The sequence below is a fragment of the Sporothrix brasiliensis genome, assembly GCF_000820605.1.
Source record: "Sporothrix brasiliensis 5110 chromosome Unknown Cont18, whole genome shotgun sequence".
Taxonomy (NCBI): domain Eukaryota; kingdom Fungi; phylum Ascomycota; class Sordariomycetes; order Ophiostomatales; family Ophiostomataceae; genus Sporothrix; species Sporothrix brasiliensis.
Window position 1 is genome coordinate 1,229,965 of NW_024467137.1, and position 16,053 is coordinate 1,246,017.

A 16,053-nucleotide genomic window follows, 5' to 3' on the forward strand; every position below is an offset into this window, starting at 1 on the left:
CTGATGGCCACCAGAAGAGTCGGGAGTGAGTTGGCTAGCAGATGCCTCGATAGGCGTTATTGTTTGTTGTGCGGACTATGTTGAATGTTTGTTATCCGGCTCTGTAGGATTTTCGTCCGTTGTCAGTAAACTCGCCTCTGTGTGACGTTTTGCTGCGTTCTCCACCGTATTAGGTTTAGCAAGAGAACAAAACGTAAGACTTAAAAACCGGAATGGAGAGCGAAAGACATTGCAGACGACCTTTTTCCCACAGGCCAACGACTCCATTTTGCGTCGCTCGTGCCAGTCGTTCATTGGCTAGAAAACGGGTCTATCTCAGTGATGTTGCATCCGCTGTGGCTACTCCACAGTAGGAGGCAGTGTGTTCTTCGGTAGAAGAGTAGCCGTAAGATGTTTAATGGTGGAAATGGTGGAGGGTTCGATGCTTGGGTGCAAGCACAATTACATCGCATTTCATAAAAGGTTCGTTCTGCTGAATGTAGTTAGTGATCCGGTACAGAAGGCGTTTAAGGTGAAGACTTAGCTCTGGTTTTTATTCGTTTGTTCCTCCTGTGGCGTTCAAACGGTTTCCCTTTTGCCTCATGTCCCTGACCTTTTCCTCTTCTGCATTCGTTCAGGGACGCTCTGCGCCTTTTTCCATTTTTTTCCTGTCTTGGTTTGGCCTGTTATGTCCATCGACGCATTGGCGCTGTGGCCAAGCCCGCTAGCCAGGAAGTTATCAGTCTTGGTTTGGTTGTGGGAAATGAGACCAGGATGTGTGGCTTGGAATCCTGCGAATAACCGTTATGTTGAGCCGCACTGAAAATAAGAGTTCGTTCGCCGTAATTCGTATACAGAAAACGTGACAAGGACAAGTAGGCAACCAAATAAGGTGAAAAACAAAAAGATATTGTATCTACCGCAATAAGAATGGTATGCCTTACCGCCAAAGGAAACGGTATCAAGATAGGTCCAAAACTTTGAAACGGACACAGAATGGAGAAGGGAAAAAAAAAGGCAAAAGGGATCAAAGAGTTCAAAAGGGGCAAAAAAGGATGTTCCCGCATCAGAGAAACGAGCGGCAGCTTCACTCTCCGCTACATACTCGCACGATGTATTTCGTCCGTCATTTCCAAGTGTGTCTCCCTACCAGATGACGTTGCTGACCGTGCGATGGTTGCTATTCGAGCCAAATGTTTCCGATCCGGAGTCAACCACTTCATTCCACTGCATCGTGTCCGGGACGGTCCTGCCGAACGCGTCTCCGTCGTCAGAGGTATTGCCACTACCCGGGAAAAAATCCCGGGGCTGATAACGACCGCGGTAATTGCCATCGAAATTGTTTCCATCCACATCATATCCATCGAGACGACTGGCATTGGCATAGTCGCGGGCGACACCACCAGCATTATACTCGCTAGCGTCTTCGTCGCGAACGAAAGGATCGCGAGTAACGGAATCGTTGTCATCAAAATGGTCAACGTTGAAACCATTGGCAATATTAACCCAAGGGACATCGTCAGTCTCATCAGGGTTTTCGTCGGGCTGTTGACTGTAAAATGCACGTGCATGCTGAATCGCGTCAACCGTCAGAAAATCATCACGATCACTTGCCCAGAGGTCCGGCTGGGTGTTCTGTTGTTGATATTGGGATGGAAGGTGACGCAGGTCTTGGTCCGAGTAACTCCCGTGTTCGCGAGATTGGTGGTCGAACATACCCCAGGCGTCGTTATGAGGTCCGTCCACGTCCGCTAGCGGGCGTCCGAAGAAGCCTTCGGCCACCTCAGCTGCCGCAGTTGCCATTGTGGGTGCAGGCCAGGTGAAGTCGTTCGATGCGGTGCGGTGAGGCCGACCAAAGAACCAGCGAAGCCAGTCGCGTCGGCTTTCCAAGACGATGTGTGATCCAGGAGTGTTTTGGCGGCGGTGGTGGGCCTGATGATGGGTTTGGTGCTGTGTTTGGTGCCGTGTTGGGTCGTGTGCTTGATTATCCTCCTCCTGGTGCATTTCGCCATGATGATGATGGTGATGATGGTAGTGCCGATGGAAGTGACGACAGAGACGATGATGACGGCGTTTTTTAATACGTCGGCCAGGCTCATTTGGTTGTTCAGCAGTCACAGTTTTACCGTCGTCGGCATGGTTTTGTTCCGTATTGCTGTTGGCAGAGCTGTGTGTACTGTGGCCATAAATGTGGAACGGACAATTTGTGTCCATGCACCCACGGTGGACATGATCATGGGCCGCGTGGTTGTCGGCATGGGCATGGGCATTGGCATCCTCGTTGCCGTGAACGTGATGGTGGGCTGTGTTCTCGTACCGGCGCTCGTACCGTACCGCTGTTTCAAGCCACCACGACCAACGCATCTGACGCAAGAAACGCCACTGCATCTTGACGAGTTCAAGCAGAGTGTCGACGGCATCCTTAGTGAGACCGAAGACACCTGACTGAACGAGAGAGTCAACGCCCACATGACCGACACCAAAGAGCACCATTGTCATGGCCAATGTGACGATCACGATGGCGCCAAACACGAATGGAGCGAGGGTTTCCACAGCACCTTCGGCGAGTGTGCCAGACACAACCTGGAGAAGTTTGAATATAATTTTCCCAAAGGAACGGAGCAGGGATGGTGGCTGGTATTCTTCGTGGTCTTTGTGGTCTCCGTGGTCTCCGTGGTCTTCGTTGTGATGCATCTGCTCTGTACCGTGAGATGGACTCAGTTCCGATTCATTGGCCGAATTTTCGGGCAGTGAGGGTGTTCCCGAGCTAGCTGGATCACTTGAGTTTACTGTCGTATCGACGGCAGTGACGACGATGATAGAGGTAGTGGTAGTGGGAACAGCCACGTGCGAGCGGAAGACACAGCACAGTCTATGGACTGACAGACGAAGGGACATCTGCCGCGTTGTAGTATAGAACGTGGCAAGCAGCGCCGGGAATACAATGACAACCATAGCCACCGGGCAGACTCTAGGCAAGAGGGCAGACCCGAGTTTGTTGCCTTGCAGAGCCACCATTAGCACAGAGTCTGGTGCAGGGTATTGAGGAGGCCAAATCAGACTGTGGGCCCGTCCACTGTTGAAAGCCATAGCGACGACCACCCGGGCAGCTTGTTTTGCGGTGAGACTGGTAGCGTCGGAGTACCGGACAATCCCGGTGGAAGCAACGACGTTTTTCACACCGAGAGGGTCCCCGAGAGAGAAGAGGGATCCGAGTAGGTAGGCATAGTTGGCCACAAAAGCCGCCGGCCAGATTGAGAAGCCGCGGACGAGGCTAAGCATGGAAAGAATAATGTTGAGGAAGTGGATAAGGTGCTGTTCGTGATGGTGGCCGCAGACAAAGTGAAGAAATGGAGGTCCGAATAGGATAAGACCGGTGGTGGCCGAGACAGCAGCTTGAATGGCCATCAAGACATAATGAAAATGAAGCATCCGACGCCATCCGGTCAGGGCGGCAAACGGAGGTGAGATCATGGTGAAGAGGATATATAGGTCCAGGACGTCGCGTAGGTAGTCTCGGAGTGGATACGTAGCGGCTATAGGATGATTGGAAGCGGCGAGCGACGAGGTGCGAAATTCCGTTTGTTTGGAGAGCAAAAGAAGCGGGCTGTAGATTTGGCATTTCACGGCGGAAGAAATTTATCAACACTGTGGCGATGTCGTCAGCACCTCTTCTTGTGAGTTTAGGGAAGGAAGGAGCGAGTGTGTCAACATAATCACAATGGGAAAGAACGGGGCGGTCGAAGCGACACCCAACGCACCTTCCTTGATTTCTAACCGAGTGATAGTTTGTTGTCTTCCCATAAGTTATTTAAATATTCCGAGTCCCATTCTCTCATCGTTCTTCTCTATTGTCTTGTTCTAAAACGTTCAAGAGCTTCCACGGCATCCTCCTATGGCCGTCTCCTCCATTTCAGATCTGAACCACCTCGCAGCTCAATGCGGCAATCCCATCCAGCGCCGAACGCCCGCCTAACTTGGCCTCGATCTCGTGCGACTAATCAAAGTCAATCATCAAACATATAGGGAATGTCCTGCGTTCTGGTCACGGTTTCGAGTTTGAGATGTTTTGAAGCTGCCACTGGAAAGTTCCAATGTTGCCACGACCGGAAATGACACATATATCGGTGGTGAATATGAAAGGAAAGAGAACGCAGCCTAGAAGGTTTGTGAATTTTTGTTTCATCTTTTTGGGGGCCGGAAAAGAACAGGATCGATAATTTCGGTATATTTCCGGAAACGTAAAACAAGCTCTTTTGGTGTGGCCGAATTGAATATAATGCACTATTTTGAACTTTCTTAAAGATGTACCCTGAAAACAACTTGTTGAGTGCCGGCCAGAAGTCTATATTTTATCATGTTGGTACAAAATTGAAACGCTCACTGAAATATATAAAACCAGAAATACAAATCCTACTGCAACGGCATTACTCGTCCTCGTCTTCATCGTCGTCCAGGCCCAGGTAGTCGACATGCCCCAGGAAATCGCCGGGCCCGTTGCGCATCAGCTCGCGCATGTTGACACCGCCGGCGGCCAGGTAGCGCTCGCTGACGCCCATGTTGATGGGTTTTGCCAGGAGCATCTTGAGCTCGCGGGCGCCGGCCTTGACGGTGGCCTTGGAGAGGATCTGGGCGTCGAGGTCTTCCTTGCGGCTGGAGCTGCGCCACTTCTTGGGCCCTGAGCTGGTGCGCTCAAAGACTTCGTCGTAGTCCAGATCCAAGCCGTCGGCCAGCTCCTGCAGGGCCTTGTCGTCTTTGTTCAGCATCTCCTTGGCGAGCGTGGAGTCGGCCAGCTTCTTGGCACAGGCGATGCGGTCGCGCAGCTGGGCAATGATGCGGCGGTCAATGTCGACGGTGCGGATAAAGGACGACGTCTTCTTGGCATTCTTGGCGCTCTTGGAGTTCTTGGCGCTCTTGGAGCCAGTCGACTCGCCATCGGCCGCCGCCGTCTGCGCGCTCTTGGCCGCATCGCGGGCGTGAATCTTGGCGACGAGGCGCTGCGTGGGCGTGACCTCCTTGGGTCCGCACAAGAGGATGCTGACACCGGCCGTGTTGGCACGGGCTGTACGGCCGGAGCGGTGGACGTAAAAGTCGGCCGTGCGGGGCACATTGTAGTGGATCACGGCGTCGACGCCGGGGATGTCGAGACCCCGCGCCGCCACGTCCGTGGCCACGAGAATGGAGCCGCGGGCGTGTGTCGAGGCCTTGAAGCGCTCGAGCGCGCGCAGACGCGCCTGCTGGGCCATGGTCGAGTGCAAGGCGACGGCCGGCAGCTCGAGCTTTTGCAGCAAGGGGGTGACGCGGCGCACGGCGTCGATGGAGTTTGTGAAAATGATGGTGCGCTTCTTGCCCAGGAGCAGCAGCAGCGCATAGAGGTACAAGTCCTTCTCCATGGCGTCACATTGCAGCAGGCGCTCGCGCAGACGGCCGGCCATTTGCGACACGGGGTTCACGTCGATAAACTTGGGCACGTCCTCGCGGAAGTTGAGCTGCTTCAGGAGATGCTCCATCGACTGGCTCTCGTCCATCAGGTCGAATCGACTCTTTCCAGCCAGTTTCTGCTGCAGGCTCTTGTTGAAGGTGGCCGAGAAGACGAGCGTCTGCCGAGGCCGCTTCGTGGAGCCCGACGTTCCGTCGTCGTCGTCGTCGTTGTCGTCGTCCTCGCTGCCTTGCGCGTCCTCGTAGCCGTCTTGCTGCGTATCGTGCCGCTCGAGCGCATCAACAATCTCCTTGGCCTCCTTGAAGTGGCCGTCCGCCAGCAGCCGGTCCGCTTCGTCAATGACTAGGAACGAGATGCCTTGGAAGGCCTCCAGGAACTCGGGGCCCAGGTTCAGAACGTCCCACAGACGGCCCGGTGTCGCAACGACGATATCGGCCCGCTCGAGCTCGCGCTGCTGCTTCTGCACAGACATTCCACCCGTCACGGGACAGACGTACGGGCTGGTGGGGAGAGCACCACACAGCTCCTTGATGTGCTTGTAGATCTGGTGTGCCAGTTCACGCGTAGGTGTCAGGATCAGCGCCAGCGGGGCCATCTTCTTGCCGTCTACTCCTTCTGCGTTTTTGGACTTCTTGTTCTTCTTTGCGGCATTACGGCTGTTGTTGCGGGCGATCCATCGCTGCACAATGGGAATGGAAAACGCGAGCGTTTTGCCGGAACCAGTCGAGGCTTTGCCGATGACGTCGTGGCCGGCGAGGATCTCCGGGATGGCGGCGGCCTGGATATCCGTGGGCGTGGTGAACTTGAGCCGTGCCAGGCAAGACAGGATGGGCGGCGACAGGTTGAGCGGCACCCAGGAAGCCACGTCGGCGTTGTCCTCAAGGGCGTCCATGTCGATGTCGGCCAGCGACGCAAACCCGGCGCTTTTGCTCAGTTCGTCGTCGGCGCCTGCAGGGATAGGCTCCGCTGCCGCTGCGCTCTTTGCGTTTTTTTGTCGCTCCTTCCTCTTGTTCTTCTTGTCTTTTGCGTCGGCTTGTGCGTCCGCTCTTGAGTCGTTCTTGGTCTTTTGATTCTTGTCCTTGTCGTCCTTTGTCTTGTCTTTTGGCCTCTGTTCTTGCGCCTTGCCCTTCTTTTCGGACGTTTCTGCGTCGTCCTCTCCAGCCACATCGTCGTCAAAGCCCTCAAATTCCTCTTCGGTTATGGCATCCGGCTGTTGGTCGCTGTCGTACGGGTCCGTCGTCACAAATTGGAGCCCATTCCCACTGCGAACAACGTCAAAACCTGTCAGCTCTTCGATGCCCATGAAACCATCAAAGCCAACGCCTTCAGACCCGTCGACGGCTGGAGCCTCGACAGGTTTCCAGGCCTGCTCGTTGATCGACACGACGCGTCGCTTAGCCGCCGGTGCAGGTGCAGCTCCCGCTTTGATTTTGGCGCCGCCATTGCCTTTGCGACGTTTCTTCGCGTCCGCGCCAGGTCCTCCTGCTTGGCTGCCGTTCTTGCGCTTGGTCTGCATTATTGGGAGGAGGAAGAAGTCGAGGGAAAGAATTGTCGGGGAACGTATGGAGAGCTGCTGTGGCTGGCAGCAATTGGACGGCTGCGTGGTACGTGTTGGAGGCAGCTGGCGTATCCTGAAAAGCCGCGATCTTTTTCTGCCAAATTATTTTCTGCCCGCCAAAAAAGCCTTATCGTTATCGTTATCAATGACACTATTAGCACTGCATTTCACGCTATTATATCACATACTATAGCTGCCTTAAACGGTGTGTATAGTTACTCTTATCAGCCTGACCTGAGAAAAAAAAGGTCAGTCTTTTGTCCCATACGCTGTTTTCCCCGCCCGTAAATTGGGGCGTAGAGTACGTAAACTTTAATATAAATACATTTTATATCCATAACTGCAGAGAGCACAAGGTGTTGAAGGGTCTGAAAGTTGCTTTTGTGTTGCTTCTGCGTCTGCTTATTGTTCTGTCCTGTCACGTGCAGCTCAGCAGTGAAAATTACGCCTAATTTTCTCACGCAGAAACTGGCTTGGAAAGACGCACCATCACGGCCTGTACCAACAAGCAACGATTCACTCCCCACAAAACGACAAGATGGGCAAATCGTCCAAGGATAAGCGTGATGCCTACTACCGGCTGGCCAAGGAGCAGGGCTGGCGCGCGCGGAGCGCCTTTAAGTTGCTGCAGCTCGACGAAGGTGAGTGAGAGGACGTCACCAGGCAAAACGACAAACGTGGATGGCATGTGGCTGACGGCGCAGAGTTTGACCTGTTCTCCGGCGTGACCCGCGTGGTTGATCTGTGTGCCGCACCCGGCAGCTGGTCACAGGTGCTGTCCCGCGTGCTGATCAAGGGCGAGTCATTTGGGCGCACGGCGTGGCAGAACCAAGAGGCGCTCGTCCGGCAGCAGATGCTTCGCGTGGGGGGTCAACCGGCAGCGGCCACCGCCACCGCACACAACGAGGCTGTGGCGCCTCCTCCCGCCCGCCGCGACGTCAAGATTGTGGCCATTGACCTGCAGCCCATCAGCCCGCTGCCCGGCATCGTGACACTCCGTGCCGACATTACGCACCCAGCGACGGTTCCGTTGCTTCTCAAGGCACTGGACCTCGAGTCCGCACCCTCCGACACCAATGCAAGCAACCCTGTCGACCTCGTGTTGAGCGACGGCGCGCCCGACGTCACCGGCCTGCACGACCTCGACATGTACGTGCAGTCGCAGCTGCTGTTTGCGGCGCTGAACCTGGCGCTGTGTGTCCTGAAGCCGGGCGGTAAGTTTGTGGCCAAGATTTTCCGGGGCCGCAATGTCGACCTGCTCTTTGCACAGCTCAAGCTGTTTTTTACGCGCGTCGTCGTGGCCAAGCCGCGGTCGTCGCGGGCGAGCAGTGTGGAGGCGTTTATCGTGTGCCTGGACTTTCGGCCACCGGCAGCCTTTCAGGCCAGTCTGGAGCGGCCGCTGGGTGTGGGCGACATCGTCCCGGACCTGCCACCAGACGGCGCGGACACGGCGGAGTCGTCTGCGTCAACGGCAGGCGATCACATTGTCGAGGTGACGCTGGAAGACCTGCGGCCGTCTGACGCGACCAGGGCGGCGCCGTCACTCGGCTCTCGCTGGATCGCGCCGTTTGTGGCCTGTGGTGATTTGTCCGCGTTCGATTCAGACGCCTCGTACAAGCTGCCAGACGACTACGTGTCTCTGGACCCCGTGCAGCCGCCGACGGCACCGCCATACAAGCGGGCGCTCGAGATGCGCAAGGCCGCCGGCGGTGCCTACGGCAAGACGACTGTCTAGCACGACCTCACCTACGACAAAGCGACATGCAAAGGAGCGACTCGGACGCAAACCAAATCTATTACGTACGCCACTGTGGATGTTTTGAGGCTGCCCTGGCCCAACGCCTATTCCCCGTCTGTGCCGTTCATGTCCCCGCCGCTGCCTTTGCCTCCTCATTTCGCTTCGCGTGATTCCGGATCGAGTTTGCCGGCCCCGGCATCTCCACCAACAGCATGCCGCTCCCCGGCACACCCGGCTGCGGCCGGTACCGCGCGGCCTCTTCGGCGTCCAACGCGCCCATGTACATGCGTGCCGCCGACTCGGTGCTGGCCACAAGCCACAGGCTCCGCAGGTTCGGCCATCCGTCCGTGGAGGGAACACTGCCCGTGCGGCCAGGCTCGCTACCGTGACATAGCTCCCGCAGGCAGCGCATCATCCAGGCGCCGAGGCCGCAGCGCTGATAGGCGGGTAGGATATAGACATCGGTGAGGTAGGCGAAGGTGACGCGGTCGGTGACGAGGCGGCCGAAGCCAACCATGGACTGGGGCGCGCCGTCGGCAGAGTCCGTGGTGTACACGCCGAGGCACAAGCTGTTCGTGACCATGGCGACGAGCTGGGGCCGCGAAAGTGGCTTGGCCCACCACATCAGGTCGGACGACATAGCGTCGTGGAGGGCGTCGAGCTGGATAAGGGCCGAGTCGGACGAGCAGATGAAGTGCTGCTCTGACGGGGTGGCGGCGGCATTAATGTCGGCGGTGTCCTTGGCATCGGTCGGCACAGGCACAGGTACGGACACGGATGTTCGCCAAGTCAATGGCGGTGATCCTGTAGGCGCGGCCATCGTGGAGAGTGATGGAGGATCGCGAAATTGTTTGAAGTAGGGTTGCTGGACGTGCAATTGAGGTGACGACACGAGATGTATAATGCCTTGCAGCCTGACGAGACGCAATGAAATGAAATTATATGAAATTGGCAGTTATTTTCGACCCTGACTCGGTTGCAGGTTCTCCGTAATTACTTCGTTGTTGATTCTAAAAGGAAAGTCGACAAAAGATGTCTGAGACGGATCGTCATTTTACGTTGGGCGCTGTTCAGGGCTGAGGCTATTTTAGGGTGACTCATTACGGCAGAGTCAAGGCCAAATAGCGTGTCTGACACTGCTGTACGGCAGTGATGTCCCTGATTCGAAGCTTGTTTCCACATTTTTAGGTGTTATCCGATTCCTCCTGCCTAGTTGAGTTACCCCCTCTCCCCTCCCCGGGATCTTTGATCTCTGTCAATCGTACCTTCTGTCATGAAAAGGGCGTGGAGACGCAGGGGCACAACGTGCAAAGTCGGAAATATCCCAAAACGGAAACTGGCCAATTGAGTCACGCGGGACGGCATCGACATGTCGTTTGCCATCCCTGGTTCTGTCGACAAACACACCCCACTGCACAGGAGAACGGACGTCGACAGCTCTACACGCGCTATGCAACGGATGAACGCCGCCACGGAGTAGATCCATTTTTAATCAGATCACACAACGATCATAAAATGCACCTCTCCCTTCAACACGTCACCGCAGACCGTGCTCAAGGATGAATTGGTAAAACACGGCCAAATCGAACTCAGACCGGCACTGTATGTATCTCGAACGGTGGACGTCCGCGAGCGCGTCGGCGGGCGGTCCGGTCGCCGTCGTTTCGGACACCTGTCGCGTCACATCCACAATCCGCCGAGCAATGCGCGCAAACTCGGGCGCGTGGCGGGCGATGCCGAGCCAGCGTTGCTGATCGGGGGGGACGCGATCGCGCGCGGCCTGCCACAGCCGGTCCCAGCGGTCGAGTGCCCGCAGGACGACGGCGGCCGTGCTGGGCGGCAGGGCCTGTGCGCGGTAGTGGAAGACGGAGAACTGGAGGGCGCCGACGACGGAATAGAGGTCAAAGACGCTGAGGTGGGCGAGGTCAGCAGACGCAGACGAAATCGTAGAGGCCGCGGCGGAATCGCTCGGTTGGTCACTCGGATGGCTGTCATCGGCTAGGAGCGTCGCCACGACGGCTTTTAATGACAAGGGGGCGTGCGTCGTCTCCGTCGCGCAGCCCGCTAGCCTCGCAAATGCCTCCGCGTCTGGCGCATCCCAGAGCTCATCCCGACACGGCAGGTCGCCGATCATTTCGGCAATGGCGAGGGTGGGTGCGCGGTTGCAAAAGAGGGCCAGCAGCCCATCGGTGAACATGGCCCAGAAGGCGAGGCGGGTGCACGACTCGCTGTACACAAAGGCGGCCCATGCAGCCGCGGTGGCGTGCGGGAGGCACAGGCTCGTACCGCGCCTCTCCATCATGCCCATGCGGCGGAGGGCGTCGACGAGGGCCGGCTGGCGCTGGTTCAGAGCATGGCGGCGGGTGGCATTGTCCTTGTCGCTGACACTTGTCTGGAGGATGACGATGAGGTAGGCGGCCTGGCACACCTCGACGGCGACGCTGGCGTTGACACCAACTCCCTTGCCCACCTCGTCGAGACGCCGGAAGATGAACTGTTCTGCGAGCGGCTGGATGTTCGACGCAGCAGCGAGGAGCGCGGCATCGGTGGGGATCGCGGTCTCGCTCGAGTGCGAGTATGCGGCACCGCACAAAGCAATGGCCATCAGCAGACCCGTTTCGATGTGGCGCGCGTCAAACGTTGGCCAGTGGATCAGCTTGGCGAGCAGCTGATGACGCCGGAAGAAGATGGTTAGTAGGCTGCGAAAGTCGGCTACCGCAAAAAAGGCCTTGACGGCGGCATAGTGCCTGTCGGCCGTGTCCGGGTCGTACTGGGCGATGAGCTGCAACATCTCGGACTCGAGTTGGATGACGCGTGGCAAGATGGTGTTGAGTGAGATTGCGCCAGGCGAGGACGGCCAGGTACCGGTGGCCGACGCAGGTGCCGACGCGAATGCTGGGTCCGATGCGACGGCTGATGCTCTGTTCACGTCGTCACTGGCATTGTCGGCGCCGAAAATAGAGCCATCGATGCCGCCGTAGTCGATGGATAGCCCGAAGTAGGGGTCCATGAAGCTGCGGAAGAGAAGCTGCGGGTCGATTGTGTCAATGATGGGCTCGGGGACTGGTGTTGGACCAGGGACAGGCGCCGGCAGCCGTTGTGGGTCCAGCTCTGGCTCGCCGTGGACCATGGCATCGTTGACAAAGTTCACGTGTGGATCCGTGCATCGGAGCAAGAACTGGTACGTCGAGGCGATCTGCCGCTTTTTCTTGCGCTCGTTTTCGTCGGTCGTCGGCTCTGGGTCGGCAGCGGCAGCGGCAGCGGCCACGGGGCTTCTCTGTGTGGGCCATGTCTGGGTCTCACGGTGCGCAGGAATGGTGCAGAGCCGCCCATATTGGCACTCCAAACCACGGTCGGAGCATCGCTGGCAGGGCTTCCCGGCATCGCAGGCGACCTTGATCCGGGCACAGGCGTCGCAGGCCTGTGTCTTGCGGCCGCGTTTGTACACCCGTGGTGATGGGCGCCCTGCACCGCACGTCTTCTCGTGCCGGCGAGCCGAGTCAGCGCGCTGGAAGACCCTGCGGCAGAAGGCACACTCCCGGTTGGGGGCTGCATCGCACGGGACGGTAGCAAAAGGGAGGTGGCAGATTTTGCACGCCGAGGGATCTGTAGGCACCGTGTGGGTGCTTGGGAGTGCAGGACATGCGGAAATTGGACTCCCGTTCATAGTGGCTGCTGGTGGTCGGTTGTGGTACGCGGGAGGAGAGAAGAAAGGAAAACAGATGCGTGCTTTTCCCGACGCCAGACGTTGAAAGTGTGGAGGTGTTTGACAGTTGGTAAGTTCACGGTGGGTCCCACCGAAAATTGGTGGATATGTGAAGAAAAGACAGTGCAAATACGCTGCACAACTAACACGAAAAGTGGGTCACACATGTGTGCGTTTCCCGAAGAGTGTAAGACGGGAAGATATGAAGTCGTGAGGACGCTGGAGTTCCGGTTTTATCCTTTGACTTGTTCAGATGTTCCGATCTGAGAATCACATCTGTAAACATTGCTTTTGAGATCCATATGGCCACTCTGGCAACCTCTGGTGAGTCTTGCACATCAACGATCGTCAATATACTAGTCACGTGTTTTTCCTCACCACTGAATTGACATGTGCAATAGCAAGAATGGCAACCAGAACACTCGTCATGACCACGTCCCTCCCGGTGCGGCGAACCGTCGCGATCCTTCCCGCCATGTGCACTCGCGGCCGTCGAAGCTACTCGCAAGCCGTCCACACGAACAGATCGACGGCGTCGAGGCCGATCTCTGGGGCCGTCGCCCGTGTCGACAACGACCGCCCGACCAACCTCGTCGAATACACCCTGACAACGCTCGACCGTCTGGCCGTCTGGATCCGCAACGGGTCCATGTGGCCGTTGACGTTTGCGCTCGCCTGCTGCGGCGTCGAAATGATGCATGTCTCCATGCCGCGCTACGACCAGGACCGCCTCGGCATTATTTTCCGGGCGTCGCCGCGGCAGGCGGACGTGATGATTGTGGCGGGCACGCTGACCAACAAGATGGCGCCGGCGCTGCGGCAGTGCTACGACCAGATGCCGGACCCGAAGTGGGTGATTAGCATGGGCAGCTGCGCCAACGGCGGCGGCTATTATCACTACAGCTACAGTGTGGTGCGGGGCGCGGACCGCATTGTGCCCGTGGACATTTATGTGCCGGGGTGTCCGCCGACGGCCGAGGCATTGATGTACGGCATCTTGTTGCTGCAGGCCAAGAACCGGCGGACCAGGGCGACACGGATGTGGTATAGGAAGTAGAATAGGCAGCGAATGGAGAAGAAGACGTGGTGGACAAACGATACTTTGGTCATCATTCGCTGTCAAGCTACTGCGAGCAGGGAATACGACCACACAAATTGACAAGACCAACTGCCGACTACCCGGTTTCACATCTCTGCAGTGTCTTGCACATCCACACCTGTTTTTCTTCACAGGACTTCTACCCCCTCAACCTTTAAATCTGCACGTCGTCCAGAATGGCCTCGTTCCGCTTGAGGGCGGCCTTCCGTGCCCGCCGGATGCGGCGGGTCTCGGTGTCGACGCGCCAGGTGACGGACCAGGTAATGAGGTTCATGACAATGGCCATGCCGATGAAGCCCATAGCGATGCCAAAGGAGGTGGTGTAGTGGGGCGCGTAGCGCGAGTTGAACAGCTGCGAGCCGACGGCGCCGCCAATCTGGCCGTAGCTGTTGGCAAAGGCGATGGCGAGGGCCGACCCGGTGGCGCCCTGGGTGGTCTGCACGCGCCAGGGCCACATCATGGTGTACCAGGCCGAGGAGAAGCCGCCGGCCACGATGGTGGCGGCATAGACGCCGCCGACGTTGGGGTAGGTGTACTCGACGACGTAGCAGGCGAGGATGACGACCATGAAGAACAGGGGGATGGAGGGCTGGGGGATGCGGCCGGTACCGGACAGCAGGCCAAAGGAGATGGTCAGGGCGCACGAGAAGATGGCGGGCGGGATGTTGAGCAGCTGGGCGCGACCAATGGTCGTGAAGCCGAGCCCGGCAATGACGGTCGGCTGGTAAAAGTTGAGGCCGGTGGTTCCGACGGTGTAAAAGGCCCAGCAGCCGAGGAAGAGCCAGAGGCGGACGTCCTTGAGGGTCTGCACGAACTGGCGCCAGCTAAAGTTCGCTTCCTGGGCGCGGGGGGCGTTGATGGGCAGGCGGGCCTGGACAAACGCCTTTTCGCGTTCAGAGAGCCACCTGGCGTTGGCGGGAACTGGGGGGTGAGTGCATCAGTATATTGTCCGTGCTGTATATTTTACATGTTTTCCGTGCAAATCTATGGCCTATAGCACGGTATTGAGATGCGTCAACTCACAGTCGGGAAGGAAGAAAAAGGTGAAAATGCCGAGCAGGACGGTAAAGACGCCTTCGGTCAAGATGAGCCTAGTATGTTAGACATGTCAGACGAGAACGCTGCATTTATGTTCCAAACGATTGCAAACGACGGCTGACGGCGACGTACCACTTCCACCCCGACAGGCCGCGCGCGGTCACGCCGTTGAAGGCAAAGGCCAGCAGGCCGCTGACGACGGAGCTGAAATTGCCCAGCACGGTGACGAGGACGATGCGCGGCGCCATCTCGTCTGGGCGGTACCAGTAGCAGAGCTGCAGCAGCTGGCCGGGCCACAGGCCGGCTTCGAACAGGCCCAAGAGGGCGCGCACGGCGTAGAGTCCGCCGGCGTTTTTGACGGCGGCGTGCGCGCACAGGACGGTGCCCCACGAGATCATGATGCGCGCCTGCCACACGGACGGCTTGACGCGCTTGACGAGCAGGTTGGAGGGCGTCTCGGCCAGGATGTAGGGGATGTAGTAGGCCGTGGTGACGAGGTTGTACATGTTGGCGGTCATGCCGAGCTCAATCATGACGTTGTGCGGCGTGCCCTGGTCCATGATGCGCGCGTTGGACAGGTTGGCCGCGTCGATGGTCTTGACCATGTAGATGACGGACAGCAGCGGCAGCAGCCGCCAGTCGATGCGGCGCAGCAGCCGCTTCTCCTCGTCGGCGCTGAGGCTGGCGCGCGCGCTCATGAACGCGGCGTCGAAGCCGGCAATGTCCGACGCGTCGATGGCGCCAATCTCGCCGGCTGCGATGCTGCCATCCTCGTTCTTGGCCGCGCGCGCGACGACGTGGAAGCCGTTGGCGGCGGTCGGCGTGCCCCGTTCGACGTCCACGGCGCCGGACGACGCCGACACAGCCTTCTTCTCGTCGGCGGCGGCAGGCAGGTCGGACGGATCGTCCGAATGGACCTCGGACACGGGGGACATGATGGATGGTGCGCGTGAGCAGAAAAGGAGAAGGTGGTGGGCAAATGGACAGGCAAAGACAATTGTGACTATACTCCGGCGTGAGACACAATGCAAATCATCACCAGGTGGCCGCCGGCAGCTGCAGGCTTATTTATGTCGTATTAGCGTCATCTACGCAACACGAGGACAAACTTTATCTCTCGGCATCTTTGCATCTCTGCTGGCTCCTCGTGTTTTGCGGTCGACGTCGTACTTCGCATTGGTGTTGGTATCAGGGCGGGGAATGGCCCTACCAGGTGGTGTAAGTCGCCGAAGCGGCGCTGATTGGCCGATACTGGCTGATCGTTTCTTGTCCGGGCATGTCGACGTGGGGGCGGCCGCTGACACCTTTCCGTGATGCATTTGGCGCGCGCTATGGTGCGATTGGCGTGCATACCTATATCCAATATTCATACCGCGAAACCGGGTGGCCCAGGACGCCAGCCGGGAATTCGGAGTGTGAGCCGCCAATCGCAGTCTATAGGATCAATGATGTGCTCTTCGCGTGGTGATGTGCTTTTCCGGGGTCGTTATGAAGG

General features: G+C 57.8%; 8 protein-coding genes across 8 annotated transcripts; 3 read left to right on the forward strand and 5 right to left on the reverse strand.

The window, feature by feature from the left end:
- Positions 1–1,125: 1,125 nt before the first annotated feature.
- Positions 1,126–1,782, reverse strand: SPBR_02043 (uncharacterized protein; the record flags this gene model as incomplete). The annotated part of the gene is made up of 1 exon (XM_040760352.1): positions 1,126–1,782. One exon carries the CDS (start codon positions 1,780–1,782, stop codon positions 1,126–1,128), a length of 657 nt encoding a protein of 218 aa, XP_040619336.1.
- Positions 1,783–2,208: 426 nt separating this feature from the next.
- SPBR_02153 (uncharacterized protein) lies at positions 2,209–2,424 on the forward strand (the record flags this gene model as incomplete). The annotated part of the gene is made up of 1 exon (XM_040760460.1): positions 2,209–2,424. The coding sequence occupies one exon, from the start codon at positions 2,209–2,211 to the stop codon at positions 2,422–2,424; it is 216 nt and encodes a 71-aa protein (XP_040619337.1).
- Positions 2,425–4,406: 1,982 nt separating this feature from the next.
- On the reverse strand, positions 4,407–6,935 carry SPBR_01359 (ATP-dependent RNA helicase DDX24/MAK5; the record flags this gene model as incomplete). Its single annotated transcript, XM_040759670.1, has 1 exon — positions 4,407–6,935. One exon carries the CDS (start codon positions 6,933–6,935, stop codon positions 4,407–4,409), a length of 2,529 nt encoding a protein of 842 aa, XP_040619338.1.
- A 580-nt stretch (positions 6,936–7,515) lies between these two features.
- Positions 7,516–8,712, forward strand: SPBR_01803 (tRNA (cytidine32/guanosine34-2'-O)-methyltransferase; the record flags this gene model as incomplete). Its single annotated transcript, XM_040760113.1, has 2 exons — positions 7,516–7,618; positions 7,682–8,712. 2 exons carry the CDS (start codon positions 7,516–7,518, stop codon positions 8,710–8,712), a joined length of 1,134 nt encoding a protein of 377 aa, XP_040619339.1.
- Positions 8,713–8,839: 127 nt separating this feature from the next.
- Positions 8,840–9,535, reverse strand: SPBR_02018 (uncharacterized protein; the record flags this gene model as incomplete). Its single annotated transcript, XM_040760327.1, has 1 exon — positions 8,840–9,535. The coding sequence occupies one exon, from the start codon at positions 9,533–9,535 to the stop codon at positions 8,840–8,842; it is 696 nt and encodes a 231-aa protein (XP_040619340.1).
- Positions 9,536–10,252: 717 nt separating this feature from the next.
- On the reverse strand, positions 10,253–12,099 carry SPBR_01531 (uncharacterized protein; the record flags this gene model as incomplete). Its single annotated transcript, XM_040759841.1, has 2 exons — positions 10,253–11,992; positions 12,019–12,099. 2 exons carry the CDS (start codon positions 12,097–12,099, stop codon positions 10,253–10,255), a joined length of 1,821 nt encoding a protein of 606 aa, XP_040619341.1.
- A 749-nt stretch (positions 12,100–12,848) lies between these two features.
- Positions 12,849–13,478, forward strand: SPBR_02050 (NADH dehydrogenase (ubiquinone) Fe-S protein 7; the record flags this gene model as incomplete). Its single annotated transcript, XM_040760359.1, has 1 exon — positions 12,849–13,478. The coding sequence occupies one exon, from the start codon at positions 12,849–12,851 to the stop codon at positions 13,476–13,478; it is 630 nt and encodes a 209-aa protein (XP_040619342.1).
- Positions 13,479–13,674: 196 nt separating this feature from the next.
- SPBR_01543 (pantothenate transporter) lies at positions 13,675–15,493 on the reverse strand (the record flags this gene model as incomplete). Its single annotated transcript, XM_040759853.1, has 3 exons — positions 13,675–14,441; positions 14,544–14,611; positions 14,691–15,493. 3 exons carry the CDS (start codon positions 15,491–15,493, stop codon positions 13,675–13,677), a joined length of 1,638 nt encoding a protein of 545 aa, XP_040619343.1.
- Between the last annotated feature and the right edge of the window lie 560 nt (positions 15,494–16,053).